The sequence below is a fragment of the Mytilus trossulus genome, chromosome 4 (genome assembly GCF_036588685.1).
Source record: "Mytilus trossulus isolate FHL-02 chromosome 4, PNRI_Mtr1.1.1.hap1, whole genome shotgun sequence".
In the NCBI taxonomy this organism is placed as follows: Eukaryota; Metazoa; Mollusca; class Bivalvia; order Mytilida; family Mytilidae; genus Mytilus; species Mytilus trossulus.
Window position 1 is genome coordinate 71,067,109 of NC_086376.1, and position 18,528 is coordinate 71,085,636.

The window sequence follows — 18,528 nt, forward strand, 5'->3', positions numbered from 1 at the left end:
ATTGGTTATTTTAAGGAAATTTTGCAGTTTTTGGTTATTATCTTGAATACTATTATAGATAAAGATAAACTGTTAACAGCAATAATGTTCAGCAAAGTAAAACCTACAAATAAGTCAACATGACCAAAATTGTCAGTCAACCCCTTAAGGAGTTATTGCCCTTTATAGTCAATTTTTAACCAATTTTCGTCAGTTTTTGTAACTTGTACAAAAATCTTCTTCTCTGAAACTGCATGGCCAAATTAAACCAAACTTGGCCATAATTATCATTGTGGTATATAGTTTAAAAAATGTGTCCGACAACACCGCCTTCCGAACAAAATGGCCGACATGGCTAAAATAAGAACATAGTGGTTAAATGCAGTTTTTGATTTATATCTTTAAAACTAAGACATTTATGGCAAATCTTTCAAGATTTAAATGTCCATCAGAATAAGATCTATCCCCTCGCTAATTTTCAGATGAATCTGACAACTCGTTGTTGGGTTGCTGCCCTAAAATTGGTAATTTTAAGGAAATTTTGCAGTTTTTGGTTATTATCTTGAATACTATTATAGATATAGATAAACTGTAAACTGCAATTTTGTTCAGCAAAGTAGGATCTACAAATAAGTCAACATGATAAAAATTGTAAGAGTACCCCTTAAGGAGTTATTGCCCTTTATAGTCAATTTTTGAACAACTTTTCGTCATTTTTGTAACTTGTACAAAAATCTTCTTCTCTAAAACTATGGGCCATATTAAACTAAATGTGGCCACAATCATTACTATGGTATCTATTTAAAAAAAGTGTCTAATGACCCCACCTACCAACCAAGATGACTGACATCAGTAAATACAGTAGCAGGTGAGCGACACAGGCTCTTGAGAGCCTCTAGTTTATATACGTCACAGCAGTTGTGTTATCTATCTGCGCGTGTATATGTACACACGACGCGTTGCTACAAAATGACTTCAGTGTTAAATACACAGCTAACAATTCTAGCTGATTAATGTGATAAGAATTTTCTTCAGCCGACCATCTACCACCTGTAGATTGGCTCTCATAAACTCCGCCCCATCCCGTTAAAGACGCATCTGATCTAATTATAATTTCGGGATTTCCAATACACACATATTTCTTGCAATTCTCTATATTATCGATCCACCAATTTATATCTTGCTTACACATTTCATTGAGACCGAATTTTGCGTCATAATTGCCTCGTTGTTTCCGTAACTGTTCGTTTTTAGTTATATGCAGTCTTTTGTGAAATAATTTTGCATACGGAACGCCGTATTCGCTTGCTACCATTTTACCTATCAGTTCAGAAAATTCTCTGATAGAAACATATTCCTTGCGTAAAATTTGTTTACATAATTCCTTGAATTTTTGAGATTTTTCTTGAGTAAGACGCACTGACATTTCTCGTGAATTCAACACAAACCCAAGATGTTGAATTTCTTGTGTCGGAACGAAAACGGATTTATTTGGATGAATTGTAAGACCTAGCATTTAATGTTATTAATGCAATCCTCATAAGATTGTCCAATTAAAAGAGAATCATCGATATAGGCTGAATTGCAATGACCTTTCTTCCGTAATTCAGAAAACACACATTTCATTATCTTTGTAAAAACACGTGGGCAAGTACTTAGACCTTGAGCTAAACATGTAAATTGATATAATTCCCCATTCCACGTGAATCGGAGAAATTTTCGATCAGACTCTCTGACTGAAATACTAAAAAATGCATCCTTCAAGTCTATACTACCAAAATAACAATTACGGTTCATTAAATTAATTGCAGTGCCTAAACTATCCATCTTAAAATGATAATTCTCTATATATTCATTTAAAGATTTTAAATTTAAAATCACTCGGTGTGTTCCATCTTTTTTAGGTCGTGTGAAAATATGTGTCACAAACTGATTCTTGCATGGTATAGCTTTTTGGATAATGCCTTTCTTTAAAAAAGTGCTCACTTCTAAAGTTATGGAAGTTTTTTCATCTTCATTAAACGAAGGATTATTACAACTGTTGCGACTTGGCGGTAAGGTGTGAAATTGTAACCGATAACCAGTCAACATTTCTAGAATTGATGTATCACTTGTTATTGATCTCCAACTTTCAAGATTGTTTTTTACTTTCCCAGCTCTAAAGTTTTCAGGAGTATTAACAAGATTTGAGAATTCACATTTACTTTTGTTATCTAATTGTTTAATCTGACTAACCTGTGGACTTATCGATTGTTTGGTTTGTTGAACTGTCTCCCCCCTCTTCCTCGTTTGTTCGGGAAGGAGTTTCGCTGGTCTAAAAAACGACTTTTGCCATTCCCAGTTTTATTGTTATTATACCCTTCAGAAGAATTACGATGATAGTTATATCCACTTGTTGATGGTTTCTCGGTAAATCCGGTATTAAATCCCGTTACAGATATTTTCTTTGATTTTTGAATATCTTCAATTTTCTTCTGCAAGTCATCCCCAAACAATTTATCAGATACGGAATTGTTTGTATAAGTAAGTTTCTTGAACTTCCCAATCATAATTGGTTTGAAATTTTCTTTTCTATATTGGTTTAGTTGGGTATAAGAAGCCGCGAACATTCGGATGCTATCTGTCATTTTTCTAAGGTTTTTTGTTGGTTCAAATGTATTTTTCTTTAAAGCAGCTTTCAAGATGTCATTTGTCGTTTCTATTGCTGGTATCATTCCCTTAATGACGTACCCCATGATTTTTTGTAATTTTAGATCACGTGATCTTATTGCGTTAATCATAGAGTGTTTTTCTCCCCAAACTTCTTCATTTACTGAAGGGATCATAAGGTTTTGACAGTTTTCTGGTCTTTTATACTTCGATTTAATTTCTTTGAATTTAGAATCTGGGATTTTAGATCTTAGAGAAGTATTGACTGATTTTGCTAAGCTTTCTTCAATAGCCGCACTAGTTTCCTCAGAATCATTATAAAATTCACTCATTTCATCCATTAATTCATTGACCTCGTTAAGATCCTCGTCATCAGTGACGTTATCTGATTTATCAAGGTTGTCGGTCTCAGCATTTTCAAAACTACACATAAGTTTATCTAGGTCATCAACAGACTCTGTGTCATGCTGGGAATCATCTGCAACTTTTAAGTGTTTATTTGAAATGTTAGATTCCCCGTCATCACAATGGGATCTTTTTGTTCTACTTGCACTATCGTGTGGTGCTATTGTGTATTTATTTGCACTGTCCGACACATCATCGGATTTAGAACCTAAATGTTCTGTTAGTTTTTGCATATATTTCATCTGCTTGTATTGTAAACGTATTAAAGTGTCAATCGACATCGATGACATATCGTCGTCATCATCAGAGTCAGATTCATGGGTTTGAGAATCCCTAAAGTCTTTGGGTATTCTATTATCATCTACACCCTTTCCAGATTGCTGGCTAGTGTTAGGGTTATGGTCATCATCAGATAAGTCTAGTGTCCCATTTTTTGGATCATCATCAACCTGAGATGCCATTGTTCAACAAGTTATATAACTTGCACTTACGTGGTTACGTACTGAAAACCGTGATTTCACGTTAATCTAATTTCAGAAACGCCAAAACTTCGAAATTGATAAAAGTTTGGATAAGTTTAAATCCTGGCACTATATAAAATCCAAGAGTTCTAAAGACAAAATTTATCACATGTTAACAATATAATTGACGAGCATGTTCTGACATCATGACGAGGCTGTTCATCTCACGTGACAGCTATGTACCATATTTGTGAAATGGAATGGAGAGTTTAACAGGTATAATGGTATCATAGTAATGGACATGAAAGATCATTGATTTTATATCTGTCTTTAAGTATAATTGAAAATAAAATCATGCTGATATTTTACAATTCTGTATTTTTGCATCTCATTAAAGAAAAATTATGAATGCCATTTTGAGCTGTCACTTTGACATGTTTAATAAGTGAAGATATAATAAAAAAATTCACAATATTATTTATCTAATTTTGAGGATATTTATATGCTTTGAATATGTTTTTTAATTCTTAAACATAGGCTTTTGATATTAGGTTAATACTGGTCTGTTTGTGGGGCTTGAGGTCATGCATCTCTTCTCATAGGTTACTGATAAATCAGAAATTTTTGTGATGTTTTTATTATTGCAAAAAATGTGACAGGGTTCTAATCGCAATAACTTAAACTCACATACTGAAAAATGCTGTATTATGTTACAATATATGGTTAATGGATGGGAATCTTTATTGTTTTCAATATAACTAACAATTAATACCCTAAATTCAGAAATTATTGCATGCATTTTTATTACAATTTTGACATTTTAAACTGTAATGCGATTTTAATTTTTGCAATATTATTTTGAGAAAAATCCTTTTCCTTTGAAGTTTTTACCTGAGCCGAATATTTTTATTTAAAGAAATTTAGAGGAAACTGAGTTGCTCAATTCAGAGAAAAGGAAAAAATAACTTTTTGTCATATCTGATGTGCCGTATTCCCAACTGGATCAGTTTTCTGGTGCTGCGCTGTGGCACAGACTAGAACAACACTCCCACTGGTTTTTTTTATTGGAAAAAAATTAACAGGCCACTTTTGAATTATGTTACAAAATATATACACCACTCAATACTCCTGCGGATTTGTCAATTGAATATGATCACTCGTAAATAGCACGGTATATATAATACATAATACTTAAATAAGTTATTGTGCCTTTTCTTAACTGTAGTAACTAGTACCATATGGTACTCTAATTCTTATTTTTGTTCCTCATTTTTGATTTTACATGCAACTTTTAAATTGGTAGATATTTCATCTTAATATTTGTATTCCTAAAAAAGTGTAAAGAGAATTAGGATACATGATACTTTATTTCTAACATCATAATATTTTGATGACCAGAAAGTTGTACAATTAAATGTTAATGAGTACATTGGAAAAACAAATGACATGGGATATCATTCGGTACATGCACAGCAAAAAACACACCAAAAGCATAGGAACAGTCCTTTTATTACTATTTTCATTTCCAAGTCACATAATTCATCTTTTTAGACAAAACTGTGGTCATATAATCATTCTTAAATGAATATTTATATTTTCAGTCTTTGGAAACTCTTGACAATGGAAAACCTTATCAAGTGGCCTTTGCTGCTGACCTTGAACTCTCCATAAAATGCTTCAGGTATGATCATAGTATTGGTACACAATTTGTCTATCTCAGATATTGTGCAGGACTACTTATAATGCAAAAGATATAGACAACCAGTGATGGTGTAACTGACTTGGGACAGACATATTTAAATGGTATGGTTTAAAGTTTTGATAACTGTTAAAACAGACATGGTTTCCCTACTAAAAGTAATTACCAGTGTTTGGTCATTGGCAGAGTTTGCCTGACATCATTGATTACCTATAGACAACTTTCAAGTTCAATGCATTTCCGCCAAAAACTTTGGTTTTAGTGAACATAGTTCATGCCTTTAGGGGCGTTGTAACTTTCGTTCAAATGTTGAGAGAGTAGTTGGAAAATTATAAAGCTATATTGCACAAGTTATTTGGCAAATTAAATTCTCATAATAGTCTGTCAGCACTGCTGTCATTAGGATATTGTGATTAAGTACCTACAGAACATATATTATTTCTAGTTTATCCTGCACAATGAAGATCATTAAGACGCTTGATGAACGTTTTTAGTGCAGGGATACAGGCAATCCCCTCATCTGGTAAATGATGTCATCAAGAAGGGCATACTGTAAAGTAACTAAATCTTGCATGCGATTTATTTTCGCCCCTTTCGCAAGTAGAAAAATAAAGCGAAATTAAATTGTCGTAAAAAGGAATAACTTGGATCTTTCCCTATCAAACTACATTAAGTATATAAGAAAATCGCGAAACTAAATCGCTGCAAAGTTGACTAGCTGGGTATAAACGTGAAATAAAGTATCTGCGAAAATAAGTTGGTTTACAGTAATTGACAAGTTTTTTTCCGGTGAAGGACAAACTCTTAAGTGGTCTTTAAACATGATTAAATAAAAACTCTAAATAATAATAATCTGCAGGCTACACTGATCTTGACTGCATTTTTCAAAATATCAAATGTTACCTTACTGAGATTGTTTTTCTTCTTTTTTAACACAGGTACTATGCAGGATGGGCAGACAAAAACCATGGAAAAGTTATTCCTATTTGTAAGTCAATTGGCATCTATGATTTTATGTTTACATCAAGGGAAAGGCTTTTAAAAAATATTTTTAACTACAGAAACATCTTCGTATAAGCCCTTTTGTAGTAAAATATCTTTTTGAGTAAAGGACAGCATCATATGAGGGTTTTCTTGCTGTCTAAGTTTGAAATTTTGTTTTAGAAAATTGTTTCTGTCTATAAAGAAAATAACATTAAAAATGTGGTGCACTCTGAATAACTCACATAGCAGGTTATCAATAGTGTGAAATGACAGAAAAAATGCTAACATCATTCCTTATCATTATCTAAATTCCTTTTTTAAAGAGTAAATTATGAAAAAATGTAAATAAGGTCATGGTCACATTACAAAATTATGTCTATGAGTAGATAGGCAAAAGACTTTCAGCCAATCAGAAGATGTGTTACATTTAAAATTTAATTATTTGATTAGGAATATTATAATTTTATATTCAGACACTGCCTTTTGGTGAAACCTTTATTTTTGTATAACGTATTTCTAACATTTCAGAGACTAGACAGTTACATGTATATATAGTGAGTTAAACGAAAAAAAAATATAATCTGTATGTTCCTCAAGAGAACATATTTCTTCATTCATTATAAACAATGCATATACCCATGTATTTTTAAACTTCAATTGTTTGAGTATATTTAATATGAATGTTTTCCTAAATATTTTGTTTTTGAGAGCATAATAAGAAGAATTGTAAATCAGACTGAACTAGGAAGAGATTTCATATTTGTCCATATTCTCGAAATTTGTCACCCTTTTCAACTTTTTTTTCATGATTTATATGTCGACCCACCCTTTGACCATTTCAAATTTGGTTGGAAAGGAAAGAATAAAGCATATAAAAAAATATATTTCAGCAAACATTTTTTTGTGCAAGATGCTGCTCCATTGTAAAGTTTTCAGATAATTACCATAAATTTTTCCAAATTATGCATAAAATCAGGTTTTAATGTCATTCAGTTACATTTTTGATGCCACAAATACATCACTAGTGATGCATTTGTTAAATTGTTTTTCAATTGAAATATTTGGACATTGCAGCATATGTTTTCATCAAGTTTTCACAACATATTCACAGTTTAAAATTTTCAGATTTATTTTGCCAAAAATATGAGTTATTGAACCCTTTACATTGTAGTACGAACAATAAATATTGTCTTTATTAGTACTAACATTGATTTTATTTTCAATAGTTTAGGACATATATATTTTCCCGATATCCTGTCAATACTAACATTTTTACATTACCCAAGGTCATGCTTCTTTAACTGCTTATTATGTCCATACACTAATACATGTTCTGTTGAATGTGTGCCGGCTGATATTTTGGTGTTGGAAATATGTTTCTTTTCATAAACTGATATTTGGCTTTGAACTAAATTGAGGGAAACTGATACATGTAGTCATCACCCTGTATTTTATGTATGGCTGTCAATAAGTAATGTCGTCTAAATTAAACTAGTATTGTCTGGTAGTCCTTTTGTCGGATTTTACAAAAATTAACTTGTTTGTTTAACAATTAGTAAAAGGCAGTTCATCTAGTGAACTTCTGTTGTTGGGTTGTTGTCTCACAGTCACTGATATTTGATCTTTTATCTCCCTTGGTATCTGTACTAGAGACTTTTTTGTGAAAGGTTTTCCATTCTTTAAGTAACTAATGGTTAACACTATATGAATGTATAATTATAACAGAAATAAACCAGGTGTTTTATTAGGTGTCTTTTAATTATAGGTGGTGATTTCTACAGCTACACTAGACATGAACCTGTAGGCATCTGTGGACAAATTATTCCTGTAAGTTAATCAGAAAATTATTCTTATGGTAAAATTATTTTCCATTCATATATATGCAAGGCTTCTGACAGTGACTTATTTATATTTTTCTCAATTATGTACATTTTTTTTACATCATAATTTGAAATAAAGGGGGGAAAAGCATATAGGTGTCAGACCACCAATTATAAATCCCTATCTGTTCAACCAAATTTTGCAATTTTCACAGCTTTCTAAATTTTTTACCTTAAGTTTAACTTCATAGAAACCAGGTATATCCTGAATTGTACATGTTTCAGCTTTCTACATGCCAATTTTCAGCATACCTTTAAAGCCTTCTAACAAAATAACTGACCTTTAAATAGAAGTACTCCAAAACAAAAACCTGGTTTTCTGGAAATCTAAAATTAGCATACTATGGAGCGCATTAATCCTCAATTTTTAATGCAAACTCATAGACAAGTAAATTTTGGCTCAAAAGGATCTAGATATATTTATCTTTCACCAAAAGTTTCATTTCTGCAAATTTGTTTGTTAGTTTAAGTAAACAAGGACATCAAAAGCACTATTTTGTGTCAGAGTAGGTCTACTTTTACATACGTTCTAAATTGGACGGAGTAATTGGTGGTCTGACACCTATATGTACACAGAAATCAAAGCGAAAGAAGAAAATCACTGACGCATTGAAATTTTATTTTGCTCTCACTAATATATTTGACAAACACAGGTATGCATTCTAAGAGACCACCTCCTGTCTTAATGGGTATCTGGAATCAAATTTGTTTATTTGTTCCTGCCAATAAATCAACAAGGCAATCATGGATTAAAATAGAAAAAAGGGGTAAAATGCATTAATTGTCTAATGTTTTTGATATATTATTTAACCACTGTTTTACCTAGTTGTTACAACACAGTGATATTGCGTTTATTTTAAGATTTTGTGGTATCAATTTTGACTAAAATTGAGAATGGAAATGGGGAATGTGTCAAAGAGACAACAACCCGACCGAAGAAAAAAAACAACAGCAGAAGGTCTTCAATGTAGCGAGAAATTCCTGCACCCGGAGGCGTCCTTCAGCTGGCCCCTAAACAAATATATACTAGTTCAGTGATAATGAATGCCATACTAATTTCCAAATTGTACACAAGAAACTAAAATTAAAATAATACAAGACTAACAAAGGCCAGAGGCTTCTGACTTGGTAACTAGAATACCATGTGACTGGTGTATATTTTTGTATTCCTTGTCATGAAGACAATAAAAGTTGCAGCGTACCAGGTACTTAGTTGTTTTTGTCAATTTTGTGGTACTTGTATATATTTTCCAGAAGATTTTTAGAAAGAGCACATTTGGAGGTGTCCAACACTTCAAGAATGATATTTTTACAGGGGAGATAACTTTTTCACACACAAATTCAATCAGGGCAGACAACAGAGTTTGTAATGAAATTTCAAAATGTCTGCTACATTCATTGATAAGCATGGTTGGTGTTTTTCAGTGGAATTTCCCATTGCTGATGCAGGCATGGAAATTAGGACCTGCTCTATCAATGGGTAACTGTGTTGTGATGAAGACAGCAGAACAGACACCCCTAACAGCTTTATATGTGGCTCAGTTAGCAGCAGAGGTAATACTATGTACAGTACTAATTTTGCTGCACCAGATGCAAATTTCAACATTTTATAATGTCTCCATGCAGTGATGTTGGAAACCAATGCATTGTTTTAGGCTATCTAAAGCTTTATCCTTTATAGCTTGTTGTTCGGTGTGAGCCAAGGCTCTGTGTTAAAGGCCGTACAATGACCTATAATGGTTTACTTTTTTAAATTGTTATTTAGATGGAGAGTTGTCTCATTGGCACTCACACCACATCTTCCTATATCTATTGGAAATTTCTATAAGAATAAAACTTTTTAGATCTTTGAAAATTTTAAACAAAAAAAAACCTGTGGGAAGAAGCATACATTGGAATGGAATGTTCTGTTAAATAATAATCAGTTTTACATAACTACATTTGCAGGCCGGATTTCCCCCAGGAGTATTGAACATTGTACCAGGTTATGGTCCGACTGCTGGTGCTGCTATAGCTAATCATCCAGACATAGACAAAGTGGCCTTTACTGGATCTACAGAGGTTTGTATTACCCTTATGTATTTTCTAATATATTAGTAATCGCAAAAACTGATTTATCCATATATATATCAAGAATGTATGAACATTTATTATTTATCTAGTGGAAATGATTTTCCAGATAGGGATAAACAACTAGGTACAACTATGTTTGTCTAAAGTTAAACATAACCTTAAGTGATAAAAAGGTATCCATACTATTTAGCTATAGTTATCAAGGGTACCAGGATTATAATTAACTACGCCATACGCGCGTTTCTTCTACATAAGACTCATCAGTGACGCTCATATCAAAATATTTATAAAGCTAAACAAGTATGTAGTTGAAGAGTATTGAGGATCCTAAATTCCAAAAAGTTGTGCCACTATATATCACATTACCATTGTACATTACCAAATATGTATTACAATATTTTAGTTCATGTAAATGATAAGAGATGTGGGTGTACACAAATGTTACAGCAACCCAAAAAAAAACAAATATGCAAAAGACATCTGTTTTTGCTTTCCACTAAAAGAAAGTCTAAGATATTTGTATATGAAGAAAAGGTACAAAATTTTATATGTGAACATTTATATACTTAGGTTGGAAAAATAGTTGCCAAATCTGCAGCAGAATCTAACTTGAAGAGAGTGTCTCTGGAATTAGGAGGAAAGAGTCCAAATATCATCCTCTCTGATGTTAATAGTATGTACTTTAGAGTGTACTGTAAAATAAAACAGCTCTTAAAAGCATACATATAGGAGCAAGTAATATACAATAGAAAAAAAGAAAAATATTTTATAACAGCACAGAAGAAGATTCTTCTTGCACAGACTGACTTTGGAGCTATAGTAGCACAGAAGCTATAAACAAGACTAGAAACTAACAAAACATAACAATTATGCCGAAATTTGCTACAAACAACATAAAAAAAGTTCCAGAAAGTTGTTGACTCATGATTTCAAAGTAAAATTCTTTCGATTTAAAAATGTATTAAATTTGATAATTGTGGCTATATTTTCATTTCTGATCATCTTGTCATTTTATCCATCGAGTTATCCGACAAGATATTTTTCCACACTTTACTCTGTCAAAAACCTTTCTCATGTTCAAAACTTTGGATAATTATTTATTTATTGTGGGTATACTCAGCACGACAACATGTAAAACTTTTTATAATTACCCGTACTCAAAAAGAGCCAATTTTGTGGTCAGATTAAAATGTTACAAGTAATAAATTTGTTTACTAGTTGAGAAAGCTGTTGAAGATGCCCATTTTGCCCTGTTTTTCAACATGGGTCAGTGTTGTTGTGCAGGAACCAGAGTGTACGTAGAGGAAAAGATCTATGATGAGTTTGTAGAACGTAGTACAGAGAGAGCAAAGAAAAGGACAGTTGGTGATCCATACTTAAAAACAACAGAACAAGGCCCACAGGTTTGTCCAAGGAGGATCTAAGCTAATTGTTTAGATCACTAAGAAGTAACTTACAATACATACATAATAGAGTTTCCATCTTTTCTGAAAAGCAAAATGAAATGATGGTTGCAGTTTGATTTAATACCTTATCCTTATGTAAGTTGTTTCAAATCAAAGTTACAAATAAAATACATATGAGCTTCTTCCAATAGATATTCATATACTTGCTTATATATGTATTAGACTGATTAATATTGGAACATTCAAATACAAAATGAAATTGAATTTTGGGTCTGTTTTGGAGATTTTCATAAAAATATGTGACTTCAAAATTTTCAAACAGTCACAGACTTTTCTAGATTTTTTCAACCAGAAATAGGCTAACAGTTGTATTGATATTTATTTGCATAACATTGATGACTGTCTAGGGATTCTCATTTGAAACATTTTAAAAAAATGAGAAAACAGATGTGTTACTATGCTACTGTGGATTCATTATTATTCGTTGGATACCAATTTTCGTGGATTTCGTGGGTACAGGTGAACCACGAAATTTAATGTTCAACGAATACCAAATTTTCTATAGGGTTGTATCCAGATTTCGCAAAAACCACAAAACCAAATATCCACGAACATGTAAGTTTTCCTCAATCCACGAAAATTGGTACCCACGAAAATAAATGAATCCACAGTAATTATACAATTATGACCTTGTAAATATAAACATTAAATTTTCTATTTAACAGATTGACCAGGATCAATTTAACACTGTAATGAAGTATATTGATATTGGAAAGAAAGAAGGAGCAAAACTGACAACAGGGGGAGCTAGTATAGGGGACAAGGGATACTTCATAGAACCCACAGTTTTTGCTGATGTCAATGATGATATGGCCATTGCTAATGAAGAGGTAGGATAAAGAACAATCACATTAAAATATAAGTCTTACTTACTTTGATATAATCTGACTAATGAAAGACAATCTTTTTGATTAACTAGAAAGCCAGAATGTAAATTAATAAGAAAAAAAATATAAATTCTTGCAACTGTAGAATTTAAAATTATGGCAGTCTTGAAAAAAGTAAAAGAAAGACAATAGTATTTGTCTTTGTTTTGATCACTGTGTAGTAATGTTAAATAATGTGAATATTGTTAATGTATATGGTATTTTTACAGATCTTTGGTCCAGTGATGCCAATAATGTTAAATAATGTGAATATTGTTAATGTATATGGTATTTTTTACAGATCTTTGGTCCAGTGATGCCAATAATGAAGTTCAAAAATATTGAAGAGCTGATTGAGAGAGCAAATAAGAACCATTATGGTTTGGCAGCAGCTGTTCACACCAAAGACTTGGATAAAGCCAATTACCTAATCAACAGTCTCCGAGCAGGAACTGTATGGTAAGTCTATTAGTAACCATGTGCCAATTAAACATAGATAAAGCCAATTACCTAATCAACCGTCTCCGAGCAGGAACTGTCTGGTGAGTCTATTGGTAACAATATTCCAAAAACTGGCTAGTAATATTAATTTGGGGAGAGGGGGCACTTCAATACTTAATTGATAGGGATGCCGCTGGGTTTCTGTTGCCCCACCTTTTTCATATAATTGAGATTTAAAAAGTATATACCTTTTCATATATTGCATAGGTAAAAATGTTACCTTTTCTCAGATTGCTTGGGTTTACTTTGGTGTGTAATGAAACAGTGGAATACCAAAGTGCCATAAGAGAGAAAATTGGTTGATTAATTGGCCAGAAACAGCAAGAAACATGATAGACAAAGTTTAGTGAATTTAATTGACCTGATCCAAGGATCCGGAAATTTTTTCACCTAATTTCGGTCATTTTCATACAACTTAAAAGTTGATACCCCTTTTCAAAAGATGATTGCCAAAATCACATTACTGCATGAGACTCATTATGAGTATGCTCATACTCGATCGTCATGTTCGTTAGCATCAACAAACTTGTTTCACAGTTGCATCGCATTTACTTCATGATTTGTCCTACCATTTTCCAAAAATCGATCAAGGACAATTAAGGGAAGGCAGCAATTTAAAAATAAAATGATTTTAATGACTCAAAACGATAATATTCTCAGTTATCGCTTACGTTTCTTTCGATTCTGAAGTCAAAATTCAAACCGGATGTACTGCAACAATACTAAAACGAACAATTCCGGACTCATTTCCGGGATTAGTTTTGTTTATCCAAATCACAGGAAATCATCAGCCTTTTTTAATATTTTATCTTTAATAGTGTAAGAATATTAATTAAAGTAGTTGCACTGGCTTTATTTAGGATTAAATTATTTAAATTTTACGATTAATTGTCTAAATCTGTGGAAGAGAATTTCAAGCATGCGTATTACATAGTAAACAAAGCACGTGTGTTAGAAGTAAAAAAAAAGAAAAAATCTACAAAATTAAACCAAGTTTTTATTAGCTCACCTGGCCCGAAGGGCCAAGTGAGCTTTTCCCATCACTTTGCGTCCGTCGTCCGGCGTCCGTCGTCGTTGTTAACTTTTACAAAAATCTTCTCCTCTGAAACTACTGGGCCAAATCAAACCAAACTTGGCCACAATCATCATTGGGGTATCTAGTTCAAAAAATGTGTGGCGTGACCCGGTCAACCAACCAAGATGGCCGCCAGGGCTAAAAATAGAACATAGGGGTAAAATGCAGTTTTTGGCTTATAACTCAAAAACCAAAGCATTTAGAGCAAATCTGACATGGGGTAAATATGTTTATCAGGTCAAGATCTATCTGCCCTGAAATTTTCAGATGAATCGGTCAATCGGTTGTTGGGTTGCTGCCCCTGAATTGGTAATTTTAAGGAAATTTTGCTGTTTTTGGTTTTTATCTTGAATATTATTATAGATAGAGATAAACTGTAAACAGCAATAATGTTCAGCAAAGTAAGATCTACAAATAATTCAACATGACCAAAATGGTCAGTTGACCCGTTTAGGAGTTATTGCCCTTTATAGTAAATTTTTAACCATTTTTCGTAAATTAAAGTAATCTTTTACAAAAATCTTCTCCTCTGAAACTACTGGGCCAAGCTAATCCAAACTTGGCCACAATCATCTTTGGGGTATCTAGTTTTAAAAATGTGTGGTGTGACCTGGTCAACCAACCAAGATGGCCGCCACGGCTAAAAATAGAACATAGGGGTAAAATGCAGTTTTTGGCTTATAACTCAAAAACCAAAACCTTTTGAGGAAATTTGACATGAGATAAAAATGTTTATCAGGTCAAGATCATCTGCCCTGAAATTTTCAGATGAATCAGTCAATTGGTTGTTGGGTTGCTGCTCCTGAATTGGTAATTTTAAGGAAATTTTGCTGTTTTTGGTTTTTATCTTGAATATTATTATAGATAGAGATAAACTGTAAACAGCAATAATGTTCAACAAAGTATTATCTACAAATAAGTCAACATGACCGAAATGGTCATTTGATCCGTTTAGGAGTTATTGCCCTTTATAGTCAATTTTTAACCATTTTTTCGTAAATCTTAGTTATCTTTACAAAAATCTTCTCCTCTGAAACTACTGGGCCAAATTTATCCAAACTTGGCAACAATCATCTTTGGGGTATCTAGTTTTAAAAATGTGTGGCGTGACCAGGTCAACCAACCAAGATGGCCACAAAGGCTAAAAATAGAACATAGGGGTAAAATGCAGTTTTTGGCTTATAACTCAAAACCAAAGCATTTAGAGCAATTTGACTTGGGGTGAATTTGTTTATCAGATCAATATCTATCTGCCCTGTAATTGGAAGATGAATCTGACAACCTGTTGTTGAGTTGCTGCCCGTGAATCAGTAATTTTAAGGAAATTTTGCTGTTTTTGGTTATCATCTTGAATATTATTATAGATAAAGATAAACTGTAAATAGCAATAATGTTCAGCAAAGTAGGATCTATAAATAAGTCAACATGACCAAAATGGTCAATTGACCCCCTAAGGAGTTATTGTCCTATATAGTCAATTTTTAACAATTTTCATAAAATTTGTAAATTTTTAATTAACATTTCCACTGATACTACTGGGCCAATTTCATTATAGATAGAGATAATTGTAAGCAGCAAGACTGTTTAGTAAAGTAAGATTTAAAAACACATCACCATCAACAAAACACAATTTTGTCATGAATTCATCTGCTTCCTTTGTTTAATATTCACATATACCAAGGTGAGCGACACAGGCTCTTTAGAGCCTCTAGTTTGATTTTAAATCATAATTGACAATTGTCTGACTTGTTGAGTAATTAAATATTGAAGCCAGTTGGTATGGAATTTTTATTTCTTTATAATAATAGTTTGGAGCTTGTGATTAATTGCCAGGTGTGAATTTGAATTAAAAACACAGGTAAAGAGATTAGCAATCATTAGCCAATAGCTCCCCAAGGCATAAATATAGTTATTAGGAGGGCCCTCAGGATTATAACACTTTATTGGAGTGGCAGTTTAATTACAGGAAGTCGATAACTAAACAAAAATATGTTCAAAATGGCGATTTTGAAAGTCGATCTCAACAAATTGACCGAAATTATTAATGTAGAAAAATAAAATTTGACCTAAATCCCAATTAAAAGTTTAGGACATTATAGTTTCAGTTTAGGACATGACTGGCAAAGATGACCGTTTCCGGACCCTTGACCTGATCATATATTTCTGATAGTTTTCCCGACCTATTCACATATATTATTAGCCTGAAAAGCAGGGGCCTGTCCTATCACCTTGTATATAGAAATTGTAAGTTTGTAGGCAGCCAAACATCAAACCCGAAGTACTCACAGAATCTTCAAATAAATTATAACAAAAAAACTGAAAGCCATGATTATTCAAAAAAGGGAAACCCATTAAAAGTGATAAAATAAAACATTATCAACCAAAGGAACAAATGAAAAACAGCTGCCATATTCCTGATTTGGGAAAGGCATTTTCCAAGAAAATGGTGTGCACAAAGGTTGTGTATTTTAGTTAAATTGTGCAAATTAATGATTGAATACCTGGTAAATTTATTATTCCTTACTTTAATTTTATTTTTACAATAGGGTGAACTGTTATGATGTGTTTGATGCTGCTGCACCGTTCGGTGGATATAAGATGTCAGGACAAGGCAGAGAGTTGGGAGAATATGGACTACATGCATATACAGAAGTTAAAAATGTAAGTACAAACATTGGTTAAACCATTTTAATATTAAGTCTTTTCAACTTGAGACCATTCTGTACATTATTTTCATTTGATGTTTATTTTAGAGGCAACATAAAAACAGAAAATTAGTTCAATTAGTCGGGGAGTAAGAATAATATTAATATACATGTTCATCTTGCAATACAAAACATCAGAAAGAATACTACTTTTCGAAAGTATAAACAGATATAAATATAGGAAGATGTGGTGTGAGTGCCAATGAGACAACTCTCCATCCAAATAACAATTTATAAAAGTAAACCATTAAAGGTCAAAGTACGGCTTTGGTTTGTTAAGTTTTCAAACAAGAAATTTATTTCCATATGATGAATGGTTTTATTGCACTTAGAATAATAAATATTCCAATATTTTAAGACGAAAGACTAATTAGGCTCTGTAGTCTCATCATTGAAAAAACCTGCCTTTTATACCATTTAATTTCAAAATTGATTTATAAAATGTTGGAGTGATTATCTACTGATTCTGTATTGGCTGATGGTCAGGCAGGAACAAATTGCAAACTTGAAGGTCATTTAAAAGTCATAGTGTGAAACCTTTAACAACAATAATATACCCAGCTGACTTGTTACAGCAGATTTAAGCCAGTATGTAGCTTATGGTTATATCTTTGGTTAGCTTGCTTGTTAGCTGAACTGTGAAGTCATTGTTAGGTAAGGTATACTACCTTCCTTTTAAAGTAGCTTAGTCCTACAGAGAGAGAGATTGGTTATCTGTTGGGCTAGTCTACTATTAAAGGAGGGTAGTTTACCTAACCTAACAATGACTTCACGGTTCAGCTTTCAAGCAAGCTAACCAAAGATATTACCTATAGCTTCATACTCACTGAAATCTGCTGTAAGGAAAAGAGAACTTTCCTGATTCATTGAAACATTTTAAGCAATTTATGCAATACATGTTCATAGAGTAATGCTAATATAGTACAGGAAATCATGATCTTCCTTCCTAAATTTTTAGTCAGTCTTTGCCATACAATGTGGATTAGTCTCTGACTTTGATCATTTTGTAGGACATTTGCCTGCTTTGCAGAAATAATATTAAAAAAATATATGAAGTATAATGTTCATTAATTCCTAATTTGGAAGAGGAAGTAAAAAGATGCCTTATTTACCGAAATACTTTATTTGATTTGTAAAACAGTAGTTCCTGAATGGCTTCAAAGGGACATTTGTAATCATTCTGAATCTGAACAATTCCTGACTTGGTACAGGCAATTGAAAATTTCTCTGTAGTAGATACTGGTACATCATTTAATTACCTTGAGTTCATGTTTTAATTTTATATTCACAGGTTACTGTTGCACTTACACAGAAGAATTCTTAAAGAATGTATCAACACAAAGACATTCAATATTAGCACTACTCTTTAACATGGTGTTTTTATTGTACTCTGATCTTTAGACACTTGATAAGTGTCCTCAATATTAAAGCATTGTATTATTAATATTTTCACATACATTTTACTTGTATAATACAATCAAATAGTGTTTTTTACCATTTATACAATCATGCTGAACTGTGATCAATTTTACATCTTGTTGTTAAGCAATTTTATTTTGGGATTTTGTTATGTTTTATGAAAGTATTATAAACAGTTAATTTCATGGAATTGAATTCACCATATGGAGCAGAATTCAATTACAAGATGTGGTTGTACATGTCTTGATTTTAGAAAGACTTCTACAAATTGTTTAGTATCACAAATTGAAGAAGTGTTATTATTTCATTTGTAGATATCATATATAAAGATCAAAATAAAATATATATTTAGAAATTGCAAAACCA

At 32.2% G+C, this 18,528-nt stretch overlaps 1 protein-coding gene across 2 annotated transcripts in view; it reads left to right on the forward strand.

Moving 5' to 3' along the window:
• The window catches only part of LOC134715870 (aldehyde dehydrogenase, mitochondrial-like), a 28,369-nt gene extending 9,841 nt beyond the window's left edge, over window positions 1-18,528 (forward strand). For both annotated transcript variants that reach the window (XM_063578395.1, XM_063578396.1), the window contains 11 exons: window positions 5,096-5,175; window positions 6,132-6,181; window positions 7,943-8,004; window positions 9,483-9,611; window positions 10,005-10,118; window positions 10,701-10,803; window positions 11,349-11,533; window positions 12,262-12,426; window positions 12,764-12,921; window positions 16,585-16,699; window positions 18,035-18,528. In XM_063578395.1, coding sequence (XP_063434465.1) covers window positions 5,096-5,175; window positions 6,132-6,181; window positions 7,943-8,004; window positions 9,483-9,611; window positions 10,005-10,118; window positions 10,701-10,803; window positions 11,349-11,533; window positions 12,262-12,426; window positions 12,764-12,921; window positions 16,585-16,699; window positions 18,035-18,067 — 1,194 coding nt within the window. In that variant the 3' untranslated portion in view covers window positions 18,068-18,528. The remainder of the gene's footprint in view (window positions 1-5,095; window positions 5,176-6,131; window positions 6,182-7,942; window positions 8,005-9,482; window positions 9,612-10,004; window positions 10,119-10,700; window positions 10,804-11,348; window positions 11,534-12,261; window positions 12,427-12,763; window positions 12,922-16,584; window positions 16,700-18,034) is intronic.